The sequence below is a fragment of the Maylandia zebra genome, linkage group LG5, assembly GCF_041146795.1.
Source record: "Maylandia zebra isolate NMK-2024a linkage group LG5, Mzebra_GT3a, whole genome shotgun sequence".
NCBI classification, from domain to species: Eukaryota; Metazoa; Chordata; class Actinopteri; order Cichliformes; family Cichlidae; genus Maylandia; species Maylandia zebra.
The window spans coordinates 21,675,081-21,697,965 of NC_135171.1; the positions used below are offsets into that span (position 1 = coordinate 21,675,081).

General features: G+C 38.6%; 2 protein-coding genes across 3 annotated transcripts in view; both read right to left on the reverse strand.

Annotated features, from left to right (window-relative positions):
- The window catches only part of LOC101487808 (guanine nucleotide-binding protein G(i) subunit alpha-2), a 61,127-nt gene extending 50,642 nt beyond the window's left edge, over positions 1 to 10,485 (reverse strand). The window contains exon 1 of the mRNA XM_004544844.3: positions 9,726 to 10,485. Coding sequence (XP_004544901.1) covers positions 9,726 to 9,843 — 118 coding nt within the window. The 5' untranslated portion in view covers positions 9,844 to 10,485. The remainder of the gene's footprint in view (positions 1 to 9,725) is intronic.
- Positions 10,486 to 12,820: 2,335 nt separating this feature from the next.
- The window catches only part of LOC101487326 (sodium-coupled neutral amino acid transporter 3), a 34,102-nt gene continuing 24,037 nt past the window's right edge, over positions 12,821 to 22,885 (reverse strand). For both annotated transcript variants that reach the window (XM_004544843.3, XM_004544842.3), the window contains 9 exons: positions 22,008 to 22,090; positions 20,449 to 20,507; positions 19,940 to 20,086; positions 18,356 to 18,435; positions 17,858 to 17,958; positions 17,185 to 17,309; positions 16,934 to 17,078; positions 16,394 to 16,497; positions 12,821 to 15,765 (listed from right to left, as the gene is read on the reverse strand). In XM_004544843.3, the coding sequence (XP_004544900.1) occupies positions 15,661 to 15,765; positions 16,394 to 16,497; positions 16,934 to 17,078; positions 17,185 to 17,309; positions 17,858 to 17,958; positions 18,356 to 18,435; positions 19,940 to 20,086; positions 20,449 to 20,507; positions 22,008 to 22,090 (949 nt within the window). In that variant the 3' untranslated portion in view covers positions 12,821 to 15,660. The remainder of the gene's footprint in view (positions 15,766 to 16,393; positions 16,498 to 16,933; positions 17,079 to 17,184; positions 17,310 to 17,857; positions 17,959 to 18,355; positions 18,436 to 19,939; positions 20,087 to 20,448; positions 20,508 to 22,007; positions 22,091 to 22,885) is intronic.

Consider the following 22,885-nt stretch of genomic DNA (forward strand, 5'->3'; position numbering starts at 1 on the left):
GTGGCTTCTTATGTTCGCATTACGTTTTTGCCCCCCCCCCCAAACTGTGCAGACTCTTTTAGATGTTTTTTGTTCTTTCGTTTGTTTTTTCCTTGGCAAAGTGTAATCTGGGCTTCCTGTTCCCAAGTGCAACCAGTTGTAAACCCTCTGCATTTCCATTCATAAAGGCATCTCTTGATTGTAGACTTTAACAATGATACACCTTCATCCCTCAGAGTGTTCTTGACTTGATTAGATGTTGTAAAGGGCTTTTTCTTAACAGAAATAATTCTCTCATCATCCACTTTAATTGTCTTCTGCAATCATTCAGGATGTTTGGGGTTGCTGACCTGGCCGATACATTATTTTTAAGCATGTACCAGGGTGTGGATTGGGCCTAAAGTTTTTGCTGTCTCTGACGTGTTTAATTTGGTTTTTGCAAGCTGATGATGGCCTCCTTCACTTGTACTGTCACCTCTCATATTAAGAGTTCCACTGAACAGTTACCAAGTGCAGAAGGAACAGACCTAATCTGCCAATTACTTTTGGTATTACATTGGGAACTAAGCACAATAAGTTGTTTTTGTGAAACAACTTGAATTAAAGCTGACAGACTGCCTTTCAAAACATGATAGTGATCTCTCTCTCATACAAGTGAGATACCTCCCCCTTATTACAGTTACAGCCCCTAAATAAATCAGTACTCTGACACTAAGCTGCAGTTATATAAATGTTATATGTGTTACCACATAGCTTGACACCTATCTTACTTTGCTAAATGTTTTACGAAAAACTTTTTACACCACCCGCTTTTAATAGCAGACGTTCTATTTATGTAATGCCTCTACATGCAAAGTGGACAGAGGAGGGGACACAGCTTCATGCTTTTACATGCAAAAACCAATAAATCACCATGTCATCATCCAGACAACGTGTCACAGCTACTGAGAGTATAGTCTAAAAGGTTATGAAATCAACTAGAAAACACTTCTATTGTTGCCGTTAATTATACATAATTTAATAAGCACTTCCTACTAAACACATTTCCTTCACAGGAAGGTTTTTTGTTTTTTTGGAGCTGATATGAAACTGAACACAAGTTCAGATGTCATGTTTGAGGGAATGTCACACTGCTTTCCTCCTGCCAAATTATACACCACACGAAAGCTCTCAATAACACACACTCACACAAACATACACAACTAACAAGTGGCAAAACCCAGCTTATGCTGCCAGGGATTTTTCTTTATAAAAAAATCCCAGGGGTCTTAATTGTGCCCTGCTGCTTTAAGAGTGAATGTTTATGGGGTGGAAAACAAAACAACACACAAAGTACAAACACACTTTATTGCTCATACACATTCTTTCCAAAAACCTTTTTTAGCTTGAGGGGTGTATTCAGTCAAATCTGACTATTATGTGAAAAAGATCATTTATAGCAGTCGTCTAGTATCACAAACACTTATCAACAACTACAGTTCAACTATGCACACACACACTATGCTACTGGCCAATTAAGGGGTATGCAAGTCATATGTCAGTCTCTTTTTTTGTTAGTGTCTGCACTCTTTCTTCTTTTATTTTCCTTAAGCATACAGTTTTAAATAAGAAACAGAAATGCTTCATAAAACTTGTTAAAAAGCTCGTCACATATACTTGTTTAACTCTTTGCGACACACTGCCGTGCCTGCACTTTGCCAACATAAACCAAGCAACTGACACAGGATGGGAGTGCTGGTTTCCTCAAACCCGTCAAACAAAAGGCTCGCATCTAGTTCTCTTTTACATGCAGTCAGCTAAAAGAGGAAGTGAGAGATGGGGGATGGGGGGTTTGGTACTGAAACAGGAAATGACATCAATTGCATCTGCACAGTTAGCAACCATGAAGGAGGGAGCATCACCACTTGGTGGGGGGGGGTTGAGGTAATTCGGGGTACTGACTTAGATTTATATAAAAAAAAATAGATTATTTACTTATTTAATAAGCAGAATAGGAATATTCTGAATGGTTTTCATGAAAACTCTTCAAGAATATGGGAGGAATAAAACAGTAATGCCATTTTGAACTCAAAGGGATGAGATTGCCTAAAATTCTTCTTCAGTGTGCTCCGCTGCTTTTTTTTTTTTGAGTTACTAAGTAATTTTCCAAGAAGAAATCCTTAATTTTATTAGACACTCCAGTCTACATTTCCAGGGGAAATTTATTTTGCAGAACCAACATGTATCCTATGGCAATATTAATATTTGTGAGGTCAGTATAGCAATAAAAAAGCCATTCAGGTCGTCTGATAAGGGGGAGGAGAATGCAGTAGAGGTTTCAGCTGCAGCAAGGTTAGCAGCAATGCACAACTTCAGCATGTGTTCAGATATTTTTTTTTAAAAAAGGATAAGATGGGACTTAAGCAACTCAGCAACCATGACTATCATTTTTTATGTTAATAATTAACTGTTCTTTTTCACAAAGCCAAACCACATGAGTGTAGCAACATGAACTGTTTCAGTTTGGTGCTCTAATGAAACTCTACTGCTGTTGACCTCAGTTTGGTAGATTTTCAAGGAATCTTTTAGAGGACAGAACTGTGTAAAACAGTATTATTGTTACACAGGACTTGACAACAAAAATAGCTGTCTACATGGCAGGAAAATTAATTACCTTTTACTGTGGTTTTAATGGGGAGAAATTATGTGGATAATACACATGTAGTTATTTTATTTGTCCATCTGCCAGATAGTGGAGAGGTTAGCAGATACAATAATACTGCACCATAGAAACTGCACATTTAGAGTGCAGCTGTCATAATATTAGTACCCTGAATCCTCTGTGGGAGAAAAAAAATCGTGCCCTCGCCCACTGTAACATGTAAACTAAACCCACCATCTATCATGTTCATATCATATAAAGCCCTGCAGCATAAGTTATGTTAGTCACCTCACTTGTTGCATTTTCCCCACAGCATACAGCTCTAATGAACCAACACCACCAAACAGAGGTCAGCATCATCTTAAAGCCTGTAGAGTGAGAGATCAAATGACATCGTAGACAAACTTTTACCAGATACTGAAAGACTTTAAAGAAGCGAGGATGGAGTACAGTGTGAAACACAAAAGGAAAATAGTTCCAACATGCACTCCTGGGAGAGAGACACCTCCATTCTTCTAAAGTCTGCTTCCTGACAATGTCACTACACTATCCTTTCACATCACAGAAGCACACTGTGTTACAAAAAACAGAGATACAGTCATTTCATTTGTTTGTGACATTTTGCAAGATTAAATTTCAGATGTAGCTAACCTTCTTATCATCTAGACGCTGTCTCTATTTGTCCACTCCTGAAGGTTTTTCTGCGTGCTACCACCTTGAAAACACAAGGTACTAAAAGATAAGACAAAGCGGATCAAACTGAGGCTGCGCTGTGAACAAGCACAGCGGGGACATTTACAGGAGAATGTAGAAGCCATGATGCGCATACCAAGTTTGACCTGAACTATGGACCCACTCTCTCAGCTTAGATCCCCACTCATAATCCCACAAGTTTTTCTACAATGATTTTATCCTACATTCATTCAACCTAATTTTATCCCAATCTCACCAATCATCCAAGTGCCCCCGTCTCCCTTTTTTCCCCACATTTGGCTTTTCAAGTGTACTTAAGCTGTTCCAGTTTAAATAGGCTCAAAGCTGATGGTGCATGCTCCCCCTGGAACTCAGGAGGACGAGAACAACCAGAGCAGAAAAATGACAGGATGACCCAATGAGAATGGAGGGGAAATGAAGTGAGATCACTTCCTACAATGGAAAGAAAAAGGAAATGGATTGTGGTGGGGAAGGGAGGGGATAGCAATTTACTGTGTGTGTGCTTAATGACATGATCAGCCCAAGAAAGTCCCGACCCCTAGCTCTCCATTGCCTTGTCGTCAGTCAAACCTACTATTTTTATGGTTTCAATCATAATTTCTCTGTACACAGAGTTCATCATTCTATCAATAAATACCAGAGCAACGCCACCCCAGAAAGAAAAGACAGCGCCATAATGGGACGTTCAAAACATCTTAATTTTGACGAAATGTTGCACAATTTTGACCAAATCAATCCACAGACAACCATATAAACATGCGTCAAAGTAGTCAAAACTGCCTTTGTAGTAGTTCCCCCTACAACAGGTGTCTCAAGGACATGCCATGATGAAACGCACACAGACTCACAAAGGAAAAACAAATACCAACCACACGATCATGGATGGTAATTACATAAATTCTGGGAAAACAAATGAACTCATGGTTCAACACCTGAAGGTTGAATGCTTACCTTCTCTACTGTACAGGGTCTACAACTTAAGCGTCAGAGGATAAGATCAAAGACACTATACATATAACAAGACAAATCTGAATAAACATGAATGGATTCCCTTGAGATTAAATTGGATTTCATTTCATTGTATTTGCAATTTACCCAATCCTTTAAAAACAATCATTCATTCATCTTATTTTGCATCTTTCTGTTTCCGGCAGGAACTGTTTCAAAATGCTAAATTCCTGTGTCTGTGCCGGACTGTCTGTGCTGTGCAGTAGCCACTTCCTCCTTACTCTTTTATCTAAGCTAATGGGCATGCACACAAATGAGGCTTGTGATCTGGTTTGGCGTCTTTCACACCCTGTGATATCTAGAACTAAGCTGCAACAACCTGAAGGATGCATTTTAAAACAGCTACTATTCACACACACTCACACAGAAAATGTCGACATGCTGCTTTCAGCTCTTTGCTAATGTAGTATTTTAAGAAACAGCGGGAAGTGTGTAACAATCAAGCAAAGATATGAGCTATGGATAGACACTCAGAAGACGATGGTAGAAGATTTTCCAAGCTATCAGTATTTCCAGAGCAAAGAGGATAGTGAAGCCAAGTCCCAGTGGACCTGTACTGAGACATGCAGTCTGCAGGAACAGGCTTTATCTTCAGAGCTCTCCCTGTAATTGCAGGATATTCAACCCTTTCACATACCAATTCACAGATCTGCCATCCAGTGCGTCATACAGTTAATTGGACAGCACTGTGGTGCAGACTGTTGAGTAAACAAGGTCAAGTCACCCAAAAACACAGGGCAGCAGCTCACTTGATACATTTCACAGAACAGGCACATTTCTGCCAATATGTCTCCAAGAAGTTGAAGTTCAGTAAACGGACGTTCATTCCTGTAAAACGAGTCAGTCTGACTTGTTTTCTCCAGAGAAACCCGGGTCTCTGTAATGAGCCAACTGTGATTACACGACACATCCACTAAAGCTTTGCCATCGACTTTAATAAGAGGGAGGCACTCTGTCTCAGTGCGGACCACATTGAACTGACCAACTGCAGAACGCGTCACCTTGTGCAGTCATCGGGCACGTGTACAGTAAATAGGTGATCCTGTTGAAGACTCACCTTTGCAATACGTGTTCATAAAAATTAAGTCTTCATTTGAGCACAGGATCGGGTGCACACCATTAAAAATAAATGCAGGGTTTTGGAAAATTCTGTTAAATTTGGAGAGTTACTGCTAAATTGCCCCCTCGCCTTTTTGTGTGTGTGTTTCTATAATTCGCTTATTTGTAATGTGGTGAGAAGAGAGCAAGGTGAAGAGCAAATGAAACAAATTGAGTATTACACGTTGTGCAATAATAAGAAGCACGTTAGCAGTGTTTTTGCAGAGCAGTCAAACACACTGAACACCAACTGGAAAACACATAATCAGTTCAGATGTACACTCCTGCTCTCTACTATCACAACTGCAATAGCTCAGGTTTCCCAGTCTGGATCTGCTTAGATTGCAGTTTTCACAAATTGTAGCCTCACTCTGTGATCGATACTTTGCAGTGCCACACTTTGAGAGAGCTACATTCATTTCTCTTAAACTCTTTGATAAAGTAACCGTTTTCCTCCAGGAACCTATAGTTGGAAACTGCCTCTGAAGATATGTGCTAGCGGGGACAATCTAATGAAGCTCAGTGGGAAGAAATCTTCATCCCCGCAGGTTTGCCTCTGTCTTTTCATTGTAATGACATTAAAAATGTATTTTTTTAATTAACTAATAAATGAATGAGCAACCGTTACTCACAAGTACTGGGTAACGGGTGCAACAAGTTGGGGCTCAAGGGTAGTAAAACACATAAAAATATTGCAATAACTTCTAATCAAACAAATCTACAAAATCCAAACAATGCTTGAATGCTTACTTAAAGTCCAACTCCATGATAAAGACTTCAATGTGCATGAGGATGACTGCTAATTAATCTGTGCATGTTGCTGAAAAGGGTAGCTGTAAAAGAGGAACAGAAAATGACTGGTTTCATATCATGTGTGTGTCTAGCTTAAAGAATTTGTCATTCATAATGATGGCCAGTGCATTTAGGCATGCGAACGTTGTCAAAATGATCTGCTGAGGTTCAAACAAAGCATCAAAACGGTAACAAAAGGTGATTTAAGTGACTTTGAACATAGCATGGCTGTTCGTGCCAAACAGGCTGATCTGAGCATATCAGAAACTCCTGATCTGCTGGGATTTTCCAACACAGGAAAAGTTTAGGGTCTACAAAGAATTGTCTGAGAAAGAGAAAATATCCAATTAAAAAAAAAATCCTCGTTTATGCCAGAGGTCAGAGAAAAATGACCAGGCTGCTTCCAGCTGATAGGACAGCCACAATAACTCAGACAAATCCTCCTTACAACTAAAGCATGCAGACGAGCACCTCTGAACTCGCACCACGTCGAACCTTGAAGCGGATGGGCTAAAGCAGCAGAAGACCACACACAGCAAATTAAACTAAACTGATGCTACAGTTTACTTTTAACTCACATGAGCTCACCAAAAATGGACAATAGAGGATTTAAAAAAAAAGTCTAATTGAGATGGTAGAGTCAGAATTTGGCATTAACAGCATGAAAGCATGGATCCATTCTGCCTTGTATAGTTCAGGATGGGGGTGGTGGTGTAATGGAGTAGGAGATATTTTCTTGGCATACTTTGGGCTGCTAACTACAAACCAAGCAAACCAATGGGTTGAATGGATTTTTTTCTTTGACTAATTTGTTTCATTTGTTGAAAGGAGGAAATGATCAAAGTTGACATAACAGGAGATCAGTCATATCCGCCCCTGCCTGCAACTAAAACCGAGGCGTCTTTGAACCCAAACCCCCACCACTCATCTTAGACGGTCTACAGTTTGCTCCGTTTAGTAGACCGACAGCTTACCCGCATGCCATCAAGGGCACAGACTTTATGTGTATAAACAGCCGACAGCTTTAAAAAAAAAAAAAAAGATTACCTGGATTTGTGATAAGACACCTCTGTCACAAATCATTTTTTCAGTCAAAGGATTACATGCTCAATGAAAGACTAATCCATTAAACTGAACCTGTCACCAACTCAAGTCTACCTGCACAACAGGCAGAAAAGGAGAGTGGAAGTAGTGACTATTAAGGGTGCGAAATTGTTATCAAGATGAGCATTGTTTAGTCTTGAATGAACTGCTGACGTACAACTATAAACCACTTTAAATAGCTGGAATGTAACTTTGACTTTTTTAGGCGGAAATACATTCCCCACAACACATTTCAGGTTTTTATGCATGTGAAAGCCAAAGCATGTTGTGACACGTTCAAATATCAAATGAGCGGAAGACCCACGGTTTAAGTGGCAGTCTGTTTGGTGTAATATGAGTTTTCTGTTTGTTTGCTTGTACCACTTTTCAGTCAACTGTTTATAGGATGCAACATTGTTACACCAATTTAATTAATGTAAACAAAAAAGGGACGTTTTAATTGATCCAAATAGGAATTACAATGAGATTTGGGCCTGTCCCCGTATGTAGGTTAATTACTAAATGTTATGCGATTCATTCATAGAGTTGGTATGGATATTAATGCTGACATTTTGCCCTATGACTGAGCTGTGCTGCTGAGCAGCAGAGATCTGAGCGGTGAAGCATGTCAGAGGAAAGGTTTTTTTCTGTTTTTTTCTTCCTCATATTGTGTCGTTTTAATATTTCAAAAGTTTCTCATGTAGGACCAACTATGCCATACCTACCACAAATAATGTGCATCTGTGTTATCTGTGAGAGTGCAAAGTATTTTAATCAAAGTCGTGTGAAGCAGAGCTCCCTCTTGACTGTCCTGAAACTGAAAAAGTGTGCATTTTTCAAAGAAATGAAGGCAGTGCAGTCTCCATGTCGTGGCAGAATGTGACAGCGGTAAAGGTGATGAGACTGCTACACTGGCCGCCCATGCTCTTTACGTAGAAACTCACCAACCCTCAGTTCATTTTCAGACCTCTCCTGTAATTCCTTTCAACCCTCACACACTGCAGCGGATAGTAATTACTGATATGAAACCTCCAGTACAGAGCAGGGTATGCAATTAGCCTTCTAACCAGGGGCACATCTCAACAACCAGCCGTCTCTTCAAAGACCCAGGAGAGAAAAAGATAGCATGTGTTCCCCATCAAACCAAGCAGAATTTTCTGCTCTGTCCAGAAAGAGGGTGTCAAATTAAATTTGTAATTCTGTGATCAACCAACAAAGTACATGACAGCTAAAATTACTAAGTTAAACGGATTATATGTGAGAGTGGTGCAAATTTATACTGTAGGGGGAAAAAGATGTAACACTGCCAAGAAGTGATGTTTGTTTGGTTTTTATATATTTCTTAGTGGCTCCACGCGGGACATGTTTACCTGAAAATTTCTGCTTGGCTGTCGATTTTCTTTAAACATATGTTTCAGTTCTGGGAGAAAATATTCTGAAGTTTCTTTTTTTTGTTTCAGACCTATATCAGTTTTAAGACGGTCATATGCTCAGCAAGGTGCCACCAAGAACTGCTCTAATTTATAAAAAAAAAAAACACACAAAAACACAAAAAAAAATGCAATTCTTAACTTAATAATTGGAGTTTCAACTTTTTATTTATATGGATTAATTCAGCAGCCATTGAGAAATCCCATTAGCCTTTGTTCCTGTGTATCTGAACTTCATATCTGATAAAGCTTTAGGAAACTTTTTTAAGTAGATACCTAAAAATGCTTTTAGAGTAAAAGGTGGTAAGCAAACCATGAGTTAAATATTTAGAGACAATTCAAATGTATCCAGAAAATCCATCATAAGCAGATATCTGCTAATATTCCCAACGGAAAGAGTTGTAAGTTAGTTTATGCTCTAGCAGTCCTGGGAGCAGTCAATTTCATCCAAACGCCAAACTCCTAAGAAGAAAAAACAGATCCCGAGCAACCCCCTCCAAACTTTTTTTTTTTTTTGGGGGGGGGGTGACTGCCTATTCTGGTTGTCCCTCAAATGATCTCACGGTAATCGTTATGAAACTCCTTGCTGTGCAGGGACCTTTGCTTAAGCGTGCCGTTTCTACTCCAAACTATCCCATGCGTTTTTCACTGAAGCCCTCATGTTTGTGTCAAAGCAGCTCTGACACTGAGGGCAAAGCAGACGAGGACAACCCAGCAACATCGGCAGATGGAAGATCTTGGACGCGTGCAATTGTGCCACGTTTTCTCTTTAACATACGAGAAAATCCCACAGGATTCCAAACAGCCCCGGTGTTTTCCCTGAGCCCACACTTAACGGGGACTAATAATAGCGCTGGTTAAAATGTAACTCGCTCAAATTGCCCGTTTCTGTCAGATGTCTTTGACACTGCGCATTTCACCCGTGACCGTCATTGTGCCACTTTTGCAACCTAGTGTCAGTGTTGTGACATTGTACTCACCGAGCAGGAGCAGTTTCACTTCTCTTGCCGCCTTCTCTCCATCTTCTCTCAGGTTTTTATCTATCATTTTAGATCTCTCGGCCGCCAACTTATCTTCCTGACTCACAGTACAACCCATGGTTCCCAGTGCACGCTTCAGGTCTGCTGCTTAGTGGGAAAATAACACCTGGGAAAAAAAACAACTAACGGCTGACCCCCTTTTCTTAAAAACAAGGGCTGAAGTTAAGCGAGGCGAGTTCCCTTTTTTGATGAGTGGCGAAAAACGTAACGGAGACCGTTCATCCGCTAGAAGGGACCAAAATCATTAAAAAAGACAAATTATTTCCCAAATGAACTCGGTTTTCTAACTACCGTATGAATTTCCCAAAGATACGCACGTTTGTTATTTAGTTTGTCCGCATTTGGGAGATTTTTAACGTGGGTAACGCTGCCTGAAAAAAAAGGCTTAGCAACTTTTTTCGTTGACTTTTAGCTGCTCCCTACGGTATTTCATTAGAGCAGGTTAAACGCCCGAAAAATTACCGCGAAGTTAGAAAAAAAAAGTATTCCAGCTGTGGAAAACCGAGCACACAGATTCCTGCTGCCAGTTACGCTACCGGATGCATACCACACTTGTCTGTGAATATTTCTATTTTTTCTACAAAAAAATATTTATATATTGCTTTAATCCGAGTTGCCGATCCGCATTCTTTCCCTGCGAAGAGATTTACCACGTTCGCCACACCCGTGAAGTTCCCCTACGACCGACAGGCAGACAGCGCCGTCACCTCCCACCCGAACTGCGGAGAGACGTAAAGCCGCAGTGCTTCATGGGAAATGTAGGTAAAACGCTGTAGAACGGTGACCTTCAAGAACTGTCGGAAATTTCTGCGTTCAGTCTTCAAGTTTTTTGAATTAGGACTGCTCCGAGTGGGCAGCCGATTTTTATGTAAAAAAGAAAAGACACGAGCTGTAGCTTCGTGTTAATTATAAAATGATTTTGGGGTCATTATCTCAAACATTTTCTTCTTGTTTTTTGTTTTTGTTGTTTTATTTTTGCCAAATCAAATTCGAGTTATTTTCGCCTCATATCCAGTTGGTAGGCCTCAGACAACCACAGCCCTGTTTTTGAGGTAAATTTCGAGCTAATATCCCAAAATTGTAAGTTACAGAGAGCAGAACAAATAAATGACAGTAATTTCACATTAAGGTTGTTAAGGTTAGGAAAATATTAATATACATATATTTATAAGGTTACTCATTACTAAGTAAACACACTATTGATGTTGGGCTTGAACACAGTTGAGTCAGTAACCTTAAAATTAAAATTATGTTCATATTTTGTAAAATATTTGTCTCAGTTATAACCTTAAACGAATCTTATATTGTGTTTACTGATCTAAAGTGTGGAGGAACAAATGAGAAGCACGAGTCTGTACAAAAGTGCACACAGAATATTCGGAATCTAAAAAGTAGGATAAATGAGATGTTTTGTTACCGTATTTTGCATACCGGTGATCCACTGTGGTTTATGCAAATAAGCGGGGGAACGGTTGCTCTTTGCTGTTTTTAAAATAACAGCAGCTTCTGACCATAACAAATGATCCAGAAACCGTATGAAATCAAAACTGAGAGTCAGTTTATGCCCCGTGCGAGCTAAATAATTTATACTGAAATGTCCATACACTGTGTCCTCGCGCTTTAGACAATTTATTGCAGATCTATAGCGACACCTTGTGGACATTCTTTTTATCTTGAAAAAAGTCATAATGACTAGCAAATTGTAACATTAATTAATTATGAAGTAATTAATGAATTCATAACTATATCGTGTAAATTAATTTTTTTATTTATTTAATGGGGGATTATTTGCATTTGTGAAACATTTTTTATAAAGCACTGTTATGGACCCTAGGGTTGTTGTTTTTACGTGTTGGGTTCTTTTTGAGATCTTCTTGCTTTGTTAACATATTTGAGTCTTGGTTTATTTGCAGTGTTTTATATAGTTTTTAGTATTTCATTTCCTGTTTTGATCTCTTCTTAAATCTAGTTTGTGAGCCGCAGTTCTAGTAATATTTAGTTTGTGAAAAACTTTATTGTTATTCTTATGGTGAACTTTATTTTTGACACATTATTGAGTCTCATGCTGTCTTTATTGTTTATCGTTTCTACTGATCTTGTGTCCTGTTTTATAGCTTGTCTAATATTAGAAGTAGGAGTATGTGTTTTATTATGTTTTTACATTCTTCTGTCTCACTTTTTTGTTTATGGCTTGGTTCATTTGTGCTTCCTTGTCTCTTAGATCTCAGCTGTTAGTGTCCGTGTCTCTTTCAGTCCCCTTTTGTTATTTCTTATTTTACACTTACTTTTTTACACTTTCTGATCTCTGTTTCCAGCCGGATAACGTGTCATGTCAAAGCACTCGCATCATCTCAAACATCACAATGAATCCAATGGACTCATATGGCCCTCATAGTCATCTCATCTCATTTCAATAGAGCACCTTTGGGATCTGGTGGATCCAGAGATTTGCATCATGGATTTGCAGCCAACAAATCTGCAGCAACTGTGTGATGCCATCGTGTCAACATGGAACAAAATCTCTGAGGAATCTTTCTAGCACTTTGTTAAATCTGTGCCATGAAGAAATGAGGCAGTTCTGAAGGCAAAGGTAGGTTCAGTCCAGTATTAGCAATAAGCTTATGCAGTGCTGTGTCCCCTTTGTCCTTGTGGAGTTGTCTGTAAATGTTTCCCTGTGCATAACCTGTTTATTTCTTTGGATGTGATTACGTATTACTGTTTTCTTCATTCTTTGGCACTTTGCTGTTTTTGACCTGTTTACATGAGCTATGAAACATTTGCTTTTTAGTTAATTCCTGCATTTCACACGTCTACATTTGGCCCCAACTATTCTAAACTGTGACATACGCAGCTGTTGTGGTTCATTTAAAGCTGTTGATATTTTATTTAGTATACAACCTAATTTAGCTAACTGAAATTTGCATTACAGAAGGTAAGCATTTCAATGCATGGAGGTAGGTTATTCATAATCAACTTAAAAAACACAGAAAACTGAAAACGTTTTGATGCATGTAAAAGAGGATGAAAGCTCAGAGTCATGTTACCCTTTATCTTTATTGCAATATTGTTTTACAGTACAACAACTGCCAGCAACATATTAAAATATATAGAGATACCAGAAAATAGACATGGATTGAAGGACAAAAAGGTTTAAAAGCACTTTGAAAATGATTACATTTACATTTTTAATCGAACTAAAACTTTAATCGCTATTTACATTATACAAACTAGATATGAATATAGAATATAAAGGGTATACATTTATATACATTATTTATAAATGATGCTGGCTGATGTCAATATTTAATATGTTACTATTCAGTCATACACATTTCCAAAAATCACACAGAGGGAGAGAAGGAGAAGACTAACGACTCTTCGATCTAAATAGAGGTCCGCAGAGATCATCTGGTATTAACCACTAGCACAGTGTATCCCCCTCATGTTGATGCCTCATTTGGGTTTTTTTTGTGTATTTTTTGCATGTTGTGAGGCTTTTGTGCGTGGGCACCATTTATAAACTCTTATACACTCACTGTATTTACCTAATGATGTCACATTACATACATGGCCGATAAAACATGGTGTCAGAGATAAATATAACCATTGCATTGGTTAAACAATACCAAAACACTAAGCTATGCACGGGTGGCTGATTCCGATGATTCTTCCCCACACAGATACATAAATACATATCACAGCTAGACAATATTTAATAAAAATTGATTAAAAGAGGTTTGTTGTGTAACAAATAGACAGAACATATTAAGTTACCCACACAGCACTTATAGTAGTGTGGTGTAAAAAAAATTATGATGGAAAAAAAAAAACGAAAGAAAAGAAATTGTAGGCAGTCACTAACAACTCTCAGGAAGCAGCAAGGAAGTCAGACATGACCCGACTACACCACTGATAAAATACCACTGACTACAAATGTAAGAAAAAACAAAACAAAAACAATAATCGTGTGTTTCATCACTGAATCAGATTCAACTTATACGTAACACGTGGAGTTTAAAACAACAGTTAAGATATCAATGGTAGAGGATTTCCGATCAGAGTATAGGTGCAGGTTAAACAACACAAATGCATACAGGTCATATATATCATAGAGATTTTTCTTTCTCTTTTTTAAACACAGACACTTAAAAACCTCCAAGAATACATCCAACAAATTAGTCGTTGCATTTAAAGAACAGACGAGAGCTGAAAATGATTACAGGGGCTTTACAGGGAAGCTAACTTTAATGCAGTCGTTTCAAGTAGTTTCTGACAGCCATCAACACGTTACTTATTCATCACTTACATTACATTAAGATTTAGTCATGTAGAGGCTTTAAAATCACATCTATCGAATATATTGTGTTTGCCTTTCACTGTATTAATGCTACAAGAAGTTGTGCTTATCAAAGAAAAGTGCTATTGCTAAGCGGCGACTTTTCAAGAGTGATAAAGAGAAAGAAAACCCCTGTCGTTCTAATCGAGATCAGGCTTGTGCTGGACACTCAAATGTTTACTAACCACTTCACAAAGTGACCCTGTTGTCATTGTAATATAGATATTTTGGTTATCTCCGATTCCTTCCGGTAAAATGTTCCGAATACAACACGTCCCAATTTTCCTTTTCTAAGTAACAATGAAATCTTGCCCAATTTCAGTTACGTCTTCAGTCTGTACAATCTCACAGATGAGTTTTCTGGTACCATTCGTGATAGTGATTTACACAGTAACACTGGAAAAGAGAACGTCTTGGCGTTCGTTCACATACTGTGTAACCCAGATACCCGAAAACCACTGAAAAGGCTCCCGGCTAAAACCCTTTCTCTCTCTCTGGTATTGCTAGCCTCAGTTAGCAGGAGCTGAGGATCAAGCTTTTAGTCTATACTGCATCATCTGAGGTTTTCATCAAGTAGAGATTAATAATAAAAATATACATCTAGTATATGTTGTGTAGGAATCTCATAGTAAATGTGCTGACTGTGCCATATATTTTGTGGTTTTGCACCCTGCTCTGTCAGAGGTGGGGATTTTAACTTCCCCCCTCCAGAAAAACATAAAAAATATCAGCAGCAGTACAGGTTAAGGAAGTGGGAACTAAAGGCAGCACACCTTGAAGGAATAATTCAACATTTCGAAGTCTTTGTGCCAAAATAAACTCACTGTGCACTGGCTGTAAATACATATTTACTATTAAGATATAGGTGTGCTAGCTATCTGTAAGTAGTTCCAAAGATGCTGAATTATTCTTTCTATCAGTCCAGTAATGTCACTTTTACTATCACTTGTCTCTGCAATTGCACATAATGAATCATATTTAGTTATTTAAATAATTTCAATAATAATAATAATACTAATATCCATGAGAATCATGAAAGAATTATTGATTAATCAATTTCATTCAACAGTTAAAAAGGAGGGCTGCTTATTACAATCTAAGTAAGAGTTTGCAGAGCTATAGATAATCTTAGGATAAGATCTGAGTAGTGAGAGGAGCAGATGCTCATAACTAACATAGGTGCAGGTGTATAAAGACGGCAGCTTTCTACATTGTTGCTTTTCTGTTTGCTTTAACATCTTTCTCACAAGGCACAGCCTCCAAGCATCACCGTCAGCACCTGCTCTTTCAGTGAATTCCCAAAGAACCCTCCACGAAAGCTTACTGGCCTGTAGTGTAATACAGAGCGAGAGCACTTGCCAAGGAACCGAGAGCCCTCCCCCCCAAACTCTGCAGTCTGTGGACAATATCCTTCTAATGGGAAAGAGAGGGCATCTTCAACATCAACCGTGATTCAAAGTAAAAACAGTAAAATTACAACACAAGACTAAATCAACAATATAAAACCTGAAAATAAAAAAAAGAAATGGAAGGTGGCGCTTAGTGACCACTGCTGGCTTTGCTGGTCCCCGTTGTCCAGTCAATGATGATAAAGCTGAGGCTCATTGTCATAAACAGGAAACCAATCCCAGCGAAGCAGGCAGCCTGAGCGCAGAAACGGAGAACGCGAGTTAAAGAGAGGCACATCACAGATGGTGAAACTGTGACAAAACTGCAGTACAATAATACTTGGTGTCATTAATTAAAAGTTTGTTAAAGTTTATTAATTAAGTATAGGAAATGTTACGAGTCTCCATGTCATTAGATCTTAGTTATACATGTAATGATATGATACCTAACACATGGCTGAGTTGATTTCTTCATGTGGTTATAATGCACATCCATGTAGGATTTCTGAGGCTGGTACAACTTTTAATATTAGTGAATTTTATAAATGGTTCCATAAACACAGTTTACATTGTACAGATGATGTCTCCTCAATAACGATAACTAAAATGAAACTCTCTGATAGACTCAGTAGGTACATGGCAGTAAGATTTTTAAATGATCTCAAATGCACTCCAGTTTTTTTTTGTTTAATTCTGATATATTTAAAATCAGGCAAACTACAGACAATTGATGAAATATTCAGCTGGAGTTTTAATTCCTTTCCTCGTTTCCTCCTTTGAGTGTTACACAAAGCACCTACTGTAAAATAATATGAAAACTCAATACTGCGTGGGGACGTCTCTAAACGCTGAACTTAATTTTCTATCTCTCTCAATATGCTCACCAGGATTTTGGGGAAGGAGCGCAGTGGCTCCTCTTCTTTGGGTACAATGCGAATGTAGAAGACAGCAGGGAAGATGAAAATGAGACAAGGAGCAGATGTGGCACCTGGAAAACGCAAAACAGAAAATGATTCTCTGTGAATGACACCCTTCGGTCCTTAATAAGTCCTCCAAACCATTCTAACAGGACTGTAGTAACATAAATCATATGGAAATTAACAGAAAATGGAAAACAGGTGTAGTTACATTCAATTTTTCACTACCAAAAATAATATTAATGATTTAAAGCTCAAAAGTTTGGCAGATGGTCAATTCCACATTTTTTCAGGGTCTGATCAAGAACAATTCACCAAAATGGATTTTTTTTACTTGGTTAGCTCTGTTGTGGGGGTGTATTAAGGAAGGTAAGCCATTACTGACAGTGGGCACAAATTAAAGCCACATTAAAGGAAACAGTTTTACTAGCAACCAGGGTTTTACATGTTGGTGTTTTAATATGTAAATCCACCCCAACAGCCTTGTCACATGGTTGATCTACTTACCAATGATTCCAAAGATGCCCAGTATGTTGGGAGCAAAGATGACCAGGAGGTTGATGAAAAGGAGCAGAATGAAAGCAATGGCGATGTGGCGAGGCCAGTAGAACGTCTTATTAGGAAACGCCATCTGCTGGATCGCTCTCCTTACCTTAAAAAGAAAAAGTTCACTGTTTCACACTGCTTCTATGAAATATGACAGAAGCACAATGTGTGTCCGCTGATGAATAAACAGTAAGTTCTAAATGCGTACTTACAGGAAAGAGCACAATTGGCACAGTGAGCGTGACAGCAGTGAGCACAGCCACACGCACACACAAAATCAAAGTGTCGTACGGGTCAATGCGGCTGTATGTGTGGAGCAGCTCTGCTTCCACTTCACCTGGAAGACATGAGGACAGGAAAACAGAGCAGGTTTAAGGAACACGTAGAAGATCTTTAAATGCATTTTAGTCAATGCAGAATCCATTATTTTATGTTAGGGGATTATATCTCCATGTAGTATTAGACTAAATCTTTGTATTAATATGTTTGATTGCTTTTCATTGTTTTTATTTTATTGATGTCATTATGTCCTTGTTGCTAATATGCTTAGGTTACATTGCTTGTTTGTATATTAATTAATGTGAGTATGAGCATAACATGAGAAATAGGAGGAAAAAATTAGCATTGTGAATGACTCTGTAATATGCTACTGGATCTAAAAACCTTGAGAAATTTAGATGTACAATATGGCCACTAGAGGGCATAGAAACATTATTATTCTTTTTGGCCTACAGCCCCTTCAGTAGATAGATAGATAGATAGATAGATAGATAGATAGATAGATAGATAGATAGATAGATAGATAGATAGATAGATAGATAGATAGATAGATAGATAGATAGATAGATAGATAGATAGATAGATAGATAGAGGACCACGCCTCACCATAGAAAGTTAGGTATCCAAAAAGAGCAGCCAGGAAGTACATGATGTACATTATTGCAATGGAGATGTTGGCCACATGCTGCATCTTTTTCTTGGTGGCACTGAAACCAGAAAATATTGCCATGTGATGTCATAAACACGCACACACAAAAACAAACACAGACACACACAAAATATTACTGTATTATGCCCACAAAGAAAACATGTAGCCCAGCTACTATAAAATACCGTCTTCTGCTCCAGGGCTACTTCTCTTGCACGCATATGCAAAGATTCAAATTGAAAGCACCAGTGGGTCAAAGCGGGATGATGCATTTAAACTAACAGCATGCTACATCATTCAAGCAGTGCCAACATACTTCAAAATAAAGTGAAAGCAGTGCATGTGACTAGGTTATGATCAGCCAAACACAAAGCAGACACAGTAGCTTTGCTCTTTATTATGCAATTTATTTCTTATCCAAGAACTTAGCAGGAGTTGCCATTATAAGAACATACTTGCGCAGCTCTGTGTAGATGGGGAGCACCTCAGGATGGCACACAAAGGCAAACGCCAGGATGGGGATGGTGTAGGCCGTCTGAAAATGAACCCCAACAGGTCACCATAGATACAGCAGCGCCATCCCAGACGTCTTACCACCAACCTCGCGCCTTTACTGCCCAATACTCCCCAAGACACATCACAGAGAGCTAATTGTTTCCCTGTGATTAACTTGGGCCTGGCTGTAGACCAGCTTTAGCCTATTTAAGAATGCCTTACTGGTAAGCTGCTAAGCAGCAGGAATTGGTCTTACAATCCTGATAGGATTTCATGAAGATCACAAAAGAAATAGTCAGTATTTGATAATGTTCTGGGGCTTGTTCTTGAGGTTGTTAATCCTAAAATGATGGAAATTCTCTGGTTTCTGTTCTTAAACTTTCAGCTCTGTGGTAACAGGTGCTGTGAACCTAGGTCTAGATGTAGACCTAGACCTACATTACTGAAGCAATTCTTAAATAAATTGTCCAAATAAAATTTTAAAAAAAATGAAGCTATAGAAACTGAAAACACTGCTCAATGAAGAAACATTTGTCTTGTTGCAATTGTTGGGGAAAAAATGCCTGTTATTGGCATCTTGTTGGGATGAAGTAAATATTTGCGTGAGATAGACTGAAAATGTTCTGACTCAATTTTATAATGAAATGTGTTCACAAGTGATTCATTCTAAAGATTTTTAAAAGTTTGAACCTAAATGCCTTTTTGTTGGAGGTAACCAAAATGAGTCTTACTGACTGGTAACTAAAAGCTCCATTACAGCTATATCGCTTAAGAGAAAATGAGCACTGAGTAAAATTATTTTCCCCCCACTTCCTGTCTCTTAAGATGCTTCCACATATTTCTAGCTTCACTGAATAAAAATTGAGGCTCTGGTCTTTATTGACCAGTTGCCATGGTGAATCCTGGCATTTTTGTTGGCTCTTCTTTATTACCCACAAACGTGCTCATAAATCAATGTGAACATACTCAGAGTTAACTCTGATCCCCGTTCTGGAGTTTCCGATCGCAGAGTTTATAAACTCGGAGTTCAGGGTTACGCACACAGTTTGTTAAATCTGCTTCCTGGAACAGGCCGTGGAAAGAAAGTGAACTGATAAATTTATCTAGCTGTGGTTAAGGTTCTTTGAAGACCATCCTGCTGTGAACGTATCTAGTCTTTGTAAAGAAAAAAACAAAACAAATGTACTTAGTAAAATGTCAGGCCTTTCCCATTTCACTCATTACCTGTCTCTGGCCCAGAGAGGGCAAACCTGGTGATGTCACTATAGGAACCCAAATGCCAAAGCAATTTCTTCAGACAGCTCATGGGTCATTGTCCACCTTCAAGACTTTAATTAATCTGGGTTGTGTCTAGTGTTAAAAGCTTGATAAATGTCCTGATCTCTTGCTCAGTGCAATTGAGTGCTTCAAACCAAGATTTCCATGCTTAGACTGTGAAGAGGCACTGGCAACATGCTGAAGATGACTGTGAAATAAGTGGGTGGCTGTCAGTGGCCATGGCAGTGGAGGTGCATTTGCAGAGTGAGTGACATGCGTGAACCTACTTGAGAGTTGAGGTTGGCCATTTTGGGAATACAGGCAGGATCTTCCTCCCCACCAGGATCTGTGACATTCATCCAGCTGGTAGTGCTGGTAGCGTTAAATGAAAAGTCCGTAAATGGACAAGGGACGTTGAACTTCTTGTAGATGACCTGTTCATAGCAGAGGAGAAAAGTGTCAGGCAGAAACGAAGGCTTTGGGACGCAGTTAATATATAAACAGGTAGAAAATATGTCACTGAGACCCCCAGAGAGAAAACCAGAGCGAGTGAGAGAGAGAGTAAAGAGTGGATTATAGCTCACGCAGCCAAAACTAGGTCAGAGAAACACAGAGAACACAGCCTGGAACAGCCGCATGCAGACATTAGTCCACAGCAATGAGTAGGGACAGTAGGGAATACTAAATAGGTGGTGGGAGGCTCCCAGCACATCTGACTATGCTGTCACCCAACAGACAATAATAAAGATGTGACGTGTCGTTTACATGTGTGCGTTGCTAAAATCAGAGGACTTACAGCAATGAGGAAGAACACCATGCAGCTCAGTGAAAAGCCACTGGTGTATCCCAGATATCCTGTAACACAAATGATTCATTAGCCTTTCATGTCGTCATGAAATATAAGAAACATCTAAGGTATCACTAATAACTAATCACATGTGAGGTAAAGCAGCACAACACACAGCATAAACTGACTTAATATGCTCAGAGCTCATTAGTGGAGTCAGACTGCTGCACCGACTGGCTCTGTTGTTCCAGTCGGTGACTCGACAGGACACGGACTTCTTACAAGAGGTCAGAAAATATGCACCCTCTTGTCATTTCCAACCTAGACATCCTTTTTCTTCCTTTCCTTTATTTTATTTTGTGCTGCTTTATCATGCACGACATCCGACTGTCTTTCTGAAATGCAATGTGTGCCACAAGAGTTGTAGTTTAGAAAATGAATGAACTCTTCTCTTTATTGTACCTGCAAACTTCTACAAAGAAGAGGAATACGGGATGTGACAAAGAAGGAGGTGTGTCATTGTTTGGAGTTCTCTTTCACGTTTTACTTTTTAAATGTTGAAGCTGTTTCGTAGCGTTTCTTTCAGATTTTGCTTCTTTTTCCCCCACTGAACCTGGATCCTATCTGCTATTTGCTAACCTGCTTCATTTAGCCTATGGATGTAGCTTTAGTTATTTAACTTATCTTTACCTTCTCATATCAAAGATCTGTAGTTTTGGGACCTTGGTTCTAGTGTCTTACATTTGAGTTTTGTCCTCTTTGCTAAAAAAGGGAAAAAAAACAAAAAAACATCTCACTTGGCCCTGAAATACCTTCTTGCTGCCAGTAAAACTATTAATAAAGCATGGGCATCATCCAGAGAGAGAATTCACTGTCCTAAAATCAAAACAAAAACATGTATAAAAGGGCCTTAAAATATTTGATTAAAAAAATACTATAAGATATGAGATCAGTTAATCAAACGAGTTAGAGGAAATTCTTATTTAGGCAATATGCTTGGTTCAGTGTTTAAGCATTGACAGTGGACATAAATCTACTCAAAGCATCGTTGATTGCTAAGTATTTTAAATCTTAGGAGCCAAATTTTTTGTAATATCTAAGGTTGGTTTGACTAAGACAGTTTAGACCAGAGTGTAGGTTTAGGCCAGACTAGACCATTTCACAAAAACATATACTGAATCATTTTAAGTCAAACAAACTTGGCTTAAATGAGTTAGTCTATGTTACCCCTGGGTTATAATAACACTAAAACGCAATGTTAGCATTCTATCAATCAGGGATTCTTCTTCATCACAGCTTTGCTGCCAGCAGCTTCTCTAAAGCAGCATAATTAAAGCCAGCTAGCACTAAGCTCTAGGCTTTAAGCTTTTCCTGGGGTCCTCCTTCTGTTTGAAACATTTTCTGAGGGAAAACAGCTGAGCTAACAGGATGCCGAGAGAAGAACTGCATTCATATTTCTAATATACTGCCTTGCTTGACCTTGTATGAGCCACAGTTTAGCATGAGCAGCAAAAAATAAGCTCCTACTTAATCCAGTTCCAAAAAAAGTCATGACATTTCACACTCACCTAGCTGTTTCATGAGAGCTAGTGGTAATATTATTGCAATAGATACGATGATCACAAGGTAGTTTCCATTCAGGTACCATTCACTGCAGAGAGGCAGAAACACAAGACAGAAACAGCTAAATGTCAAAACGATGCATAAGAAAAAAAATGTGTGAACACCTTACACAGTACGCTAAAAAAAAGGATTATTCTTTATCGCCACAAATATGCCAAGCAGTTTAATTCACATCTGAAAAGAAAGGAGCATACACAAAATCCAGCTGGCTTGAAGTCAAACATTTAGAGGTGAAAATATAAGCCTCTTTGCTGCCCGTAGCACACGACACAAAAAGCTGTGGCTGTAACAAGGAAGCAGAGGTCACGTTCCTCGATATTTTTATGAGAGGGTTTTTAGGGGCTCTTGCATGGCATGACATGACAGGACATAAAAAGTTTAACTTTAATGTCTCTAATTAAATGGATTTCCAGACCTGTCAGCTGTTATTATTCTGCAAATTAAGATAAGAGTCACATTTAACAAAGACTACACTCAGTGACATTAATCCCAAAGTTCTTTTGAATAACATGGACACTGACACAAACATGGATGTTGTCATAAAGGAGGTTCTTCTATATTAGTATATTATGAGTTTAGATAATATACTGTATACACTTTTTTTGTATTTAATCTGACTATCATTGCATATCATATCAGTGTTATATGGAACACAGGGAACGACTGCATATTGTGCAAAGCAGGAAAAACAGAATCTTGGCTACAAAGAAGAGATTTATATGTGGAGTTGAGCAAAACATACAAAAAACAGACTCCTCTGACAAAACGGGCCACACGTTACAGTCACATGAAGAGCAACGTCTAGGAAGAAACCTGTGAGTTA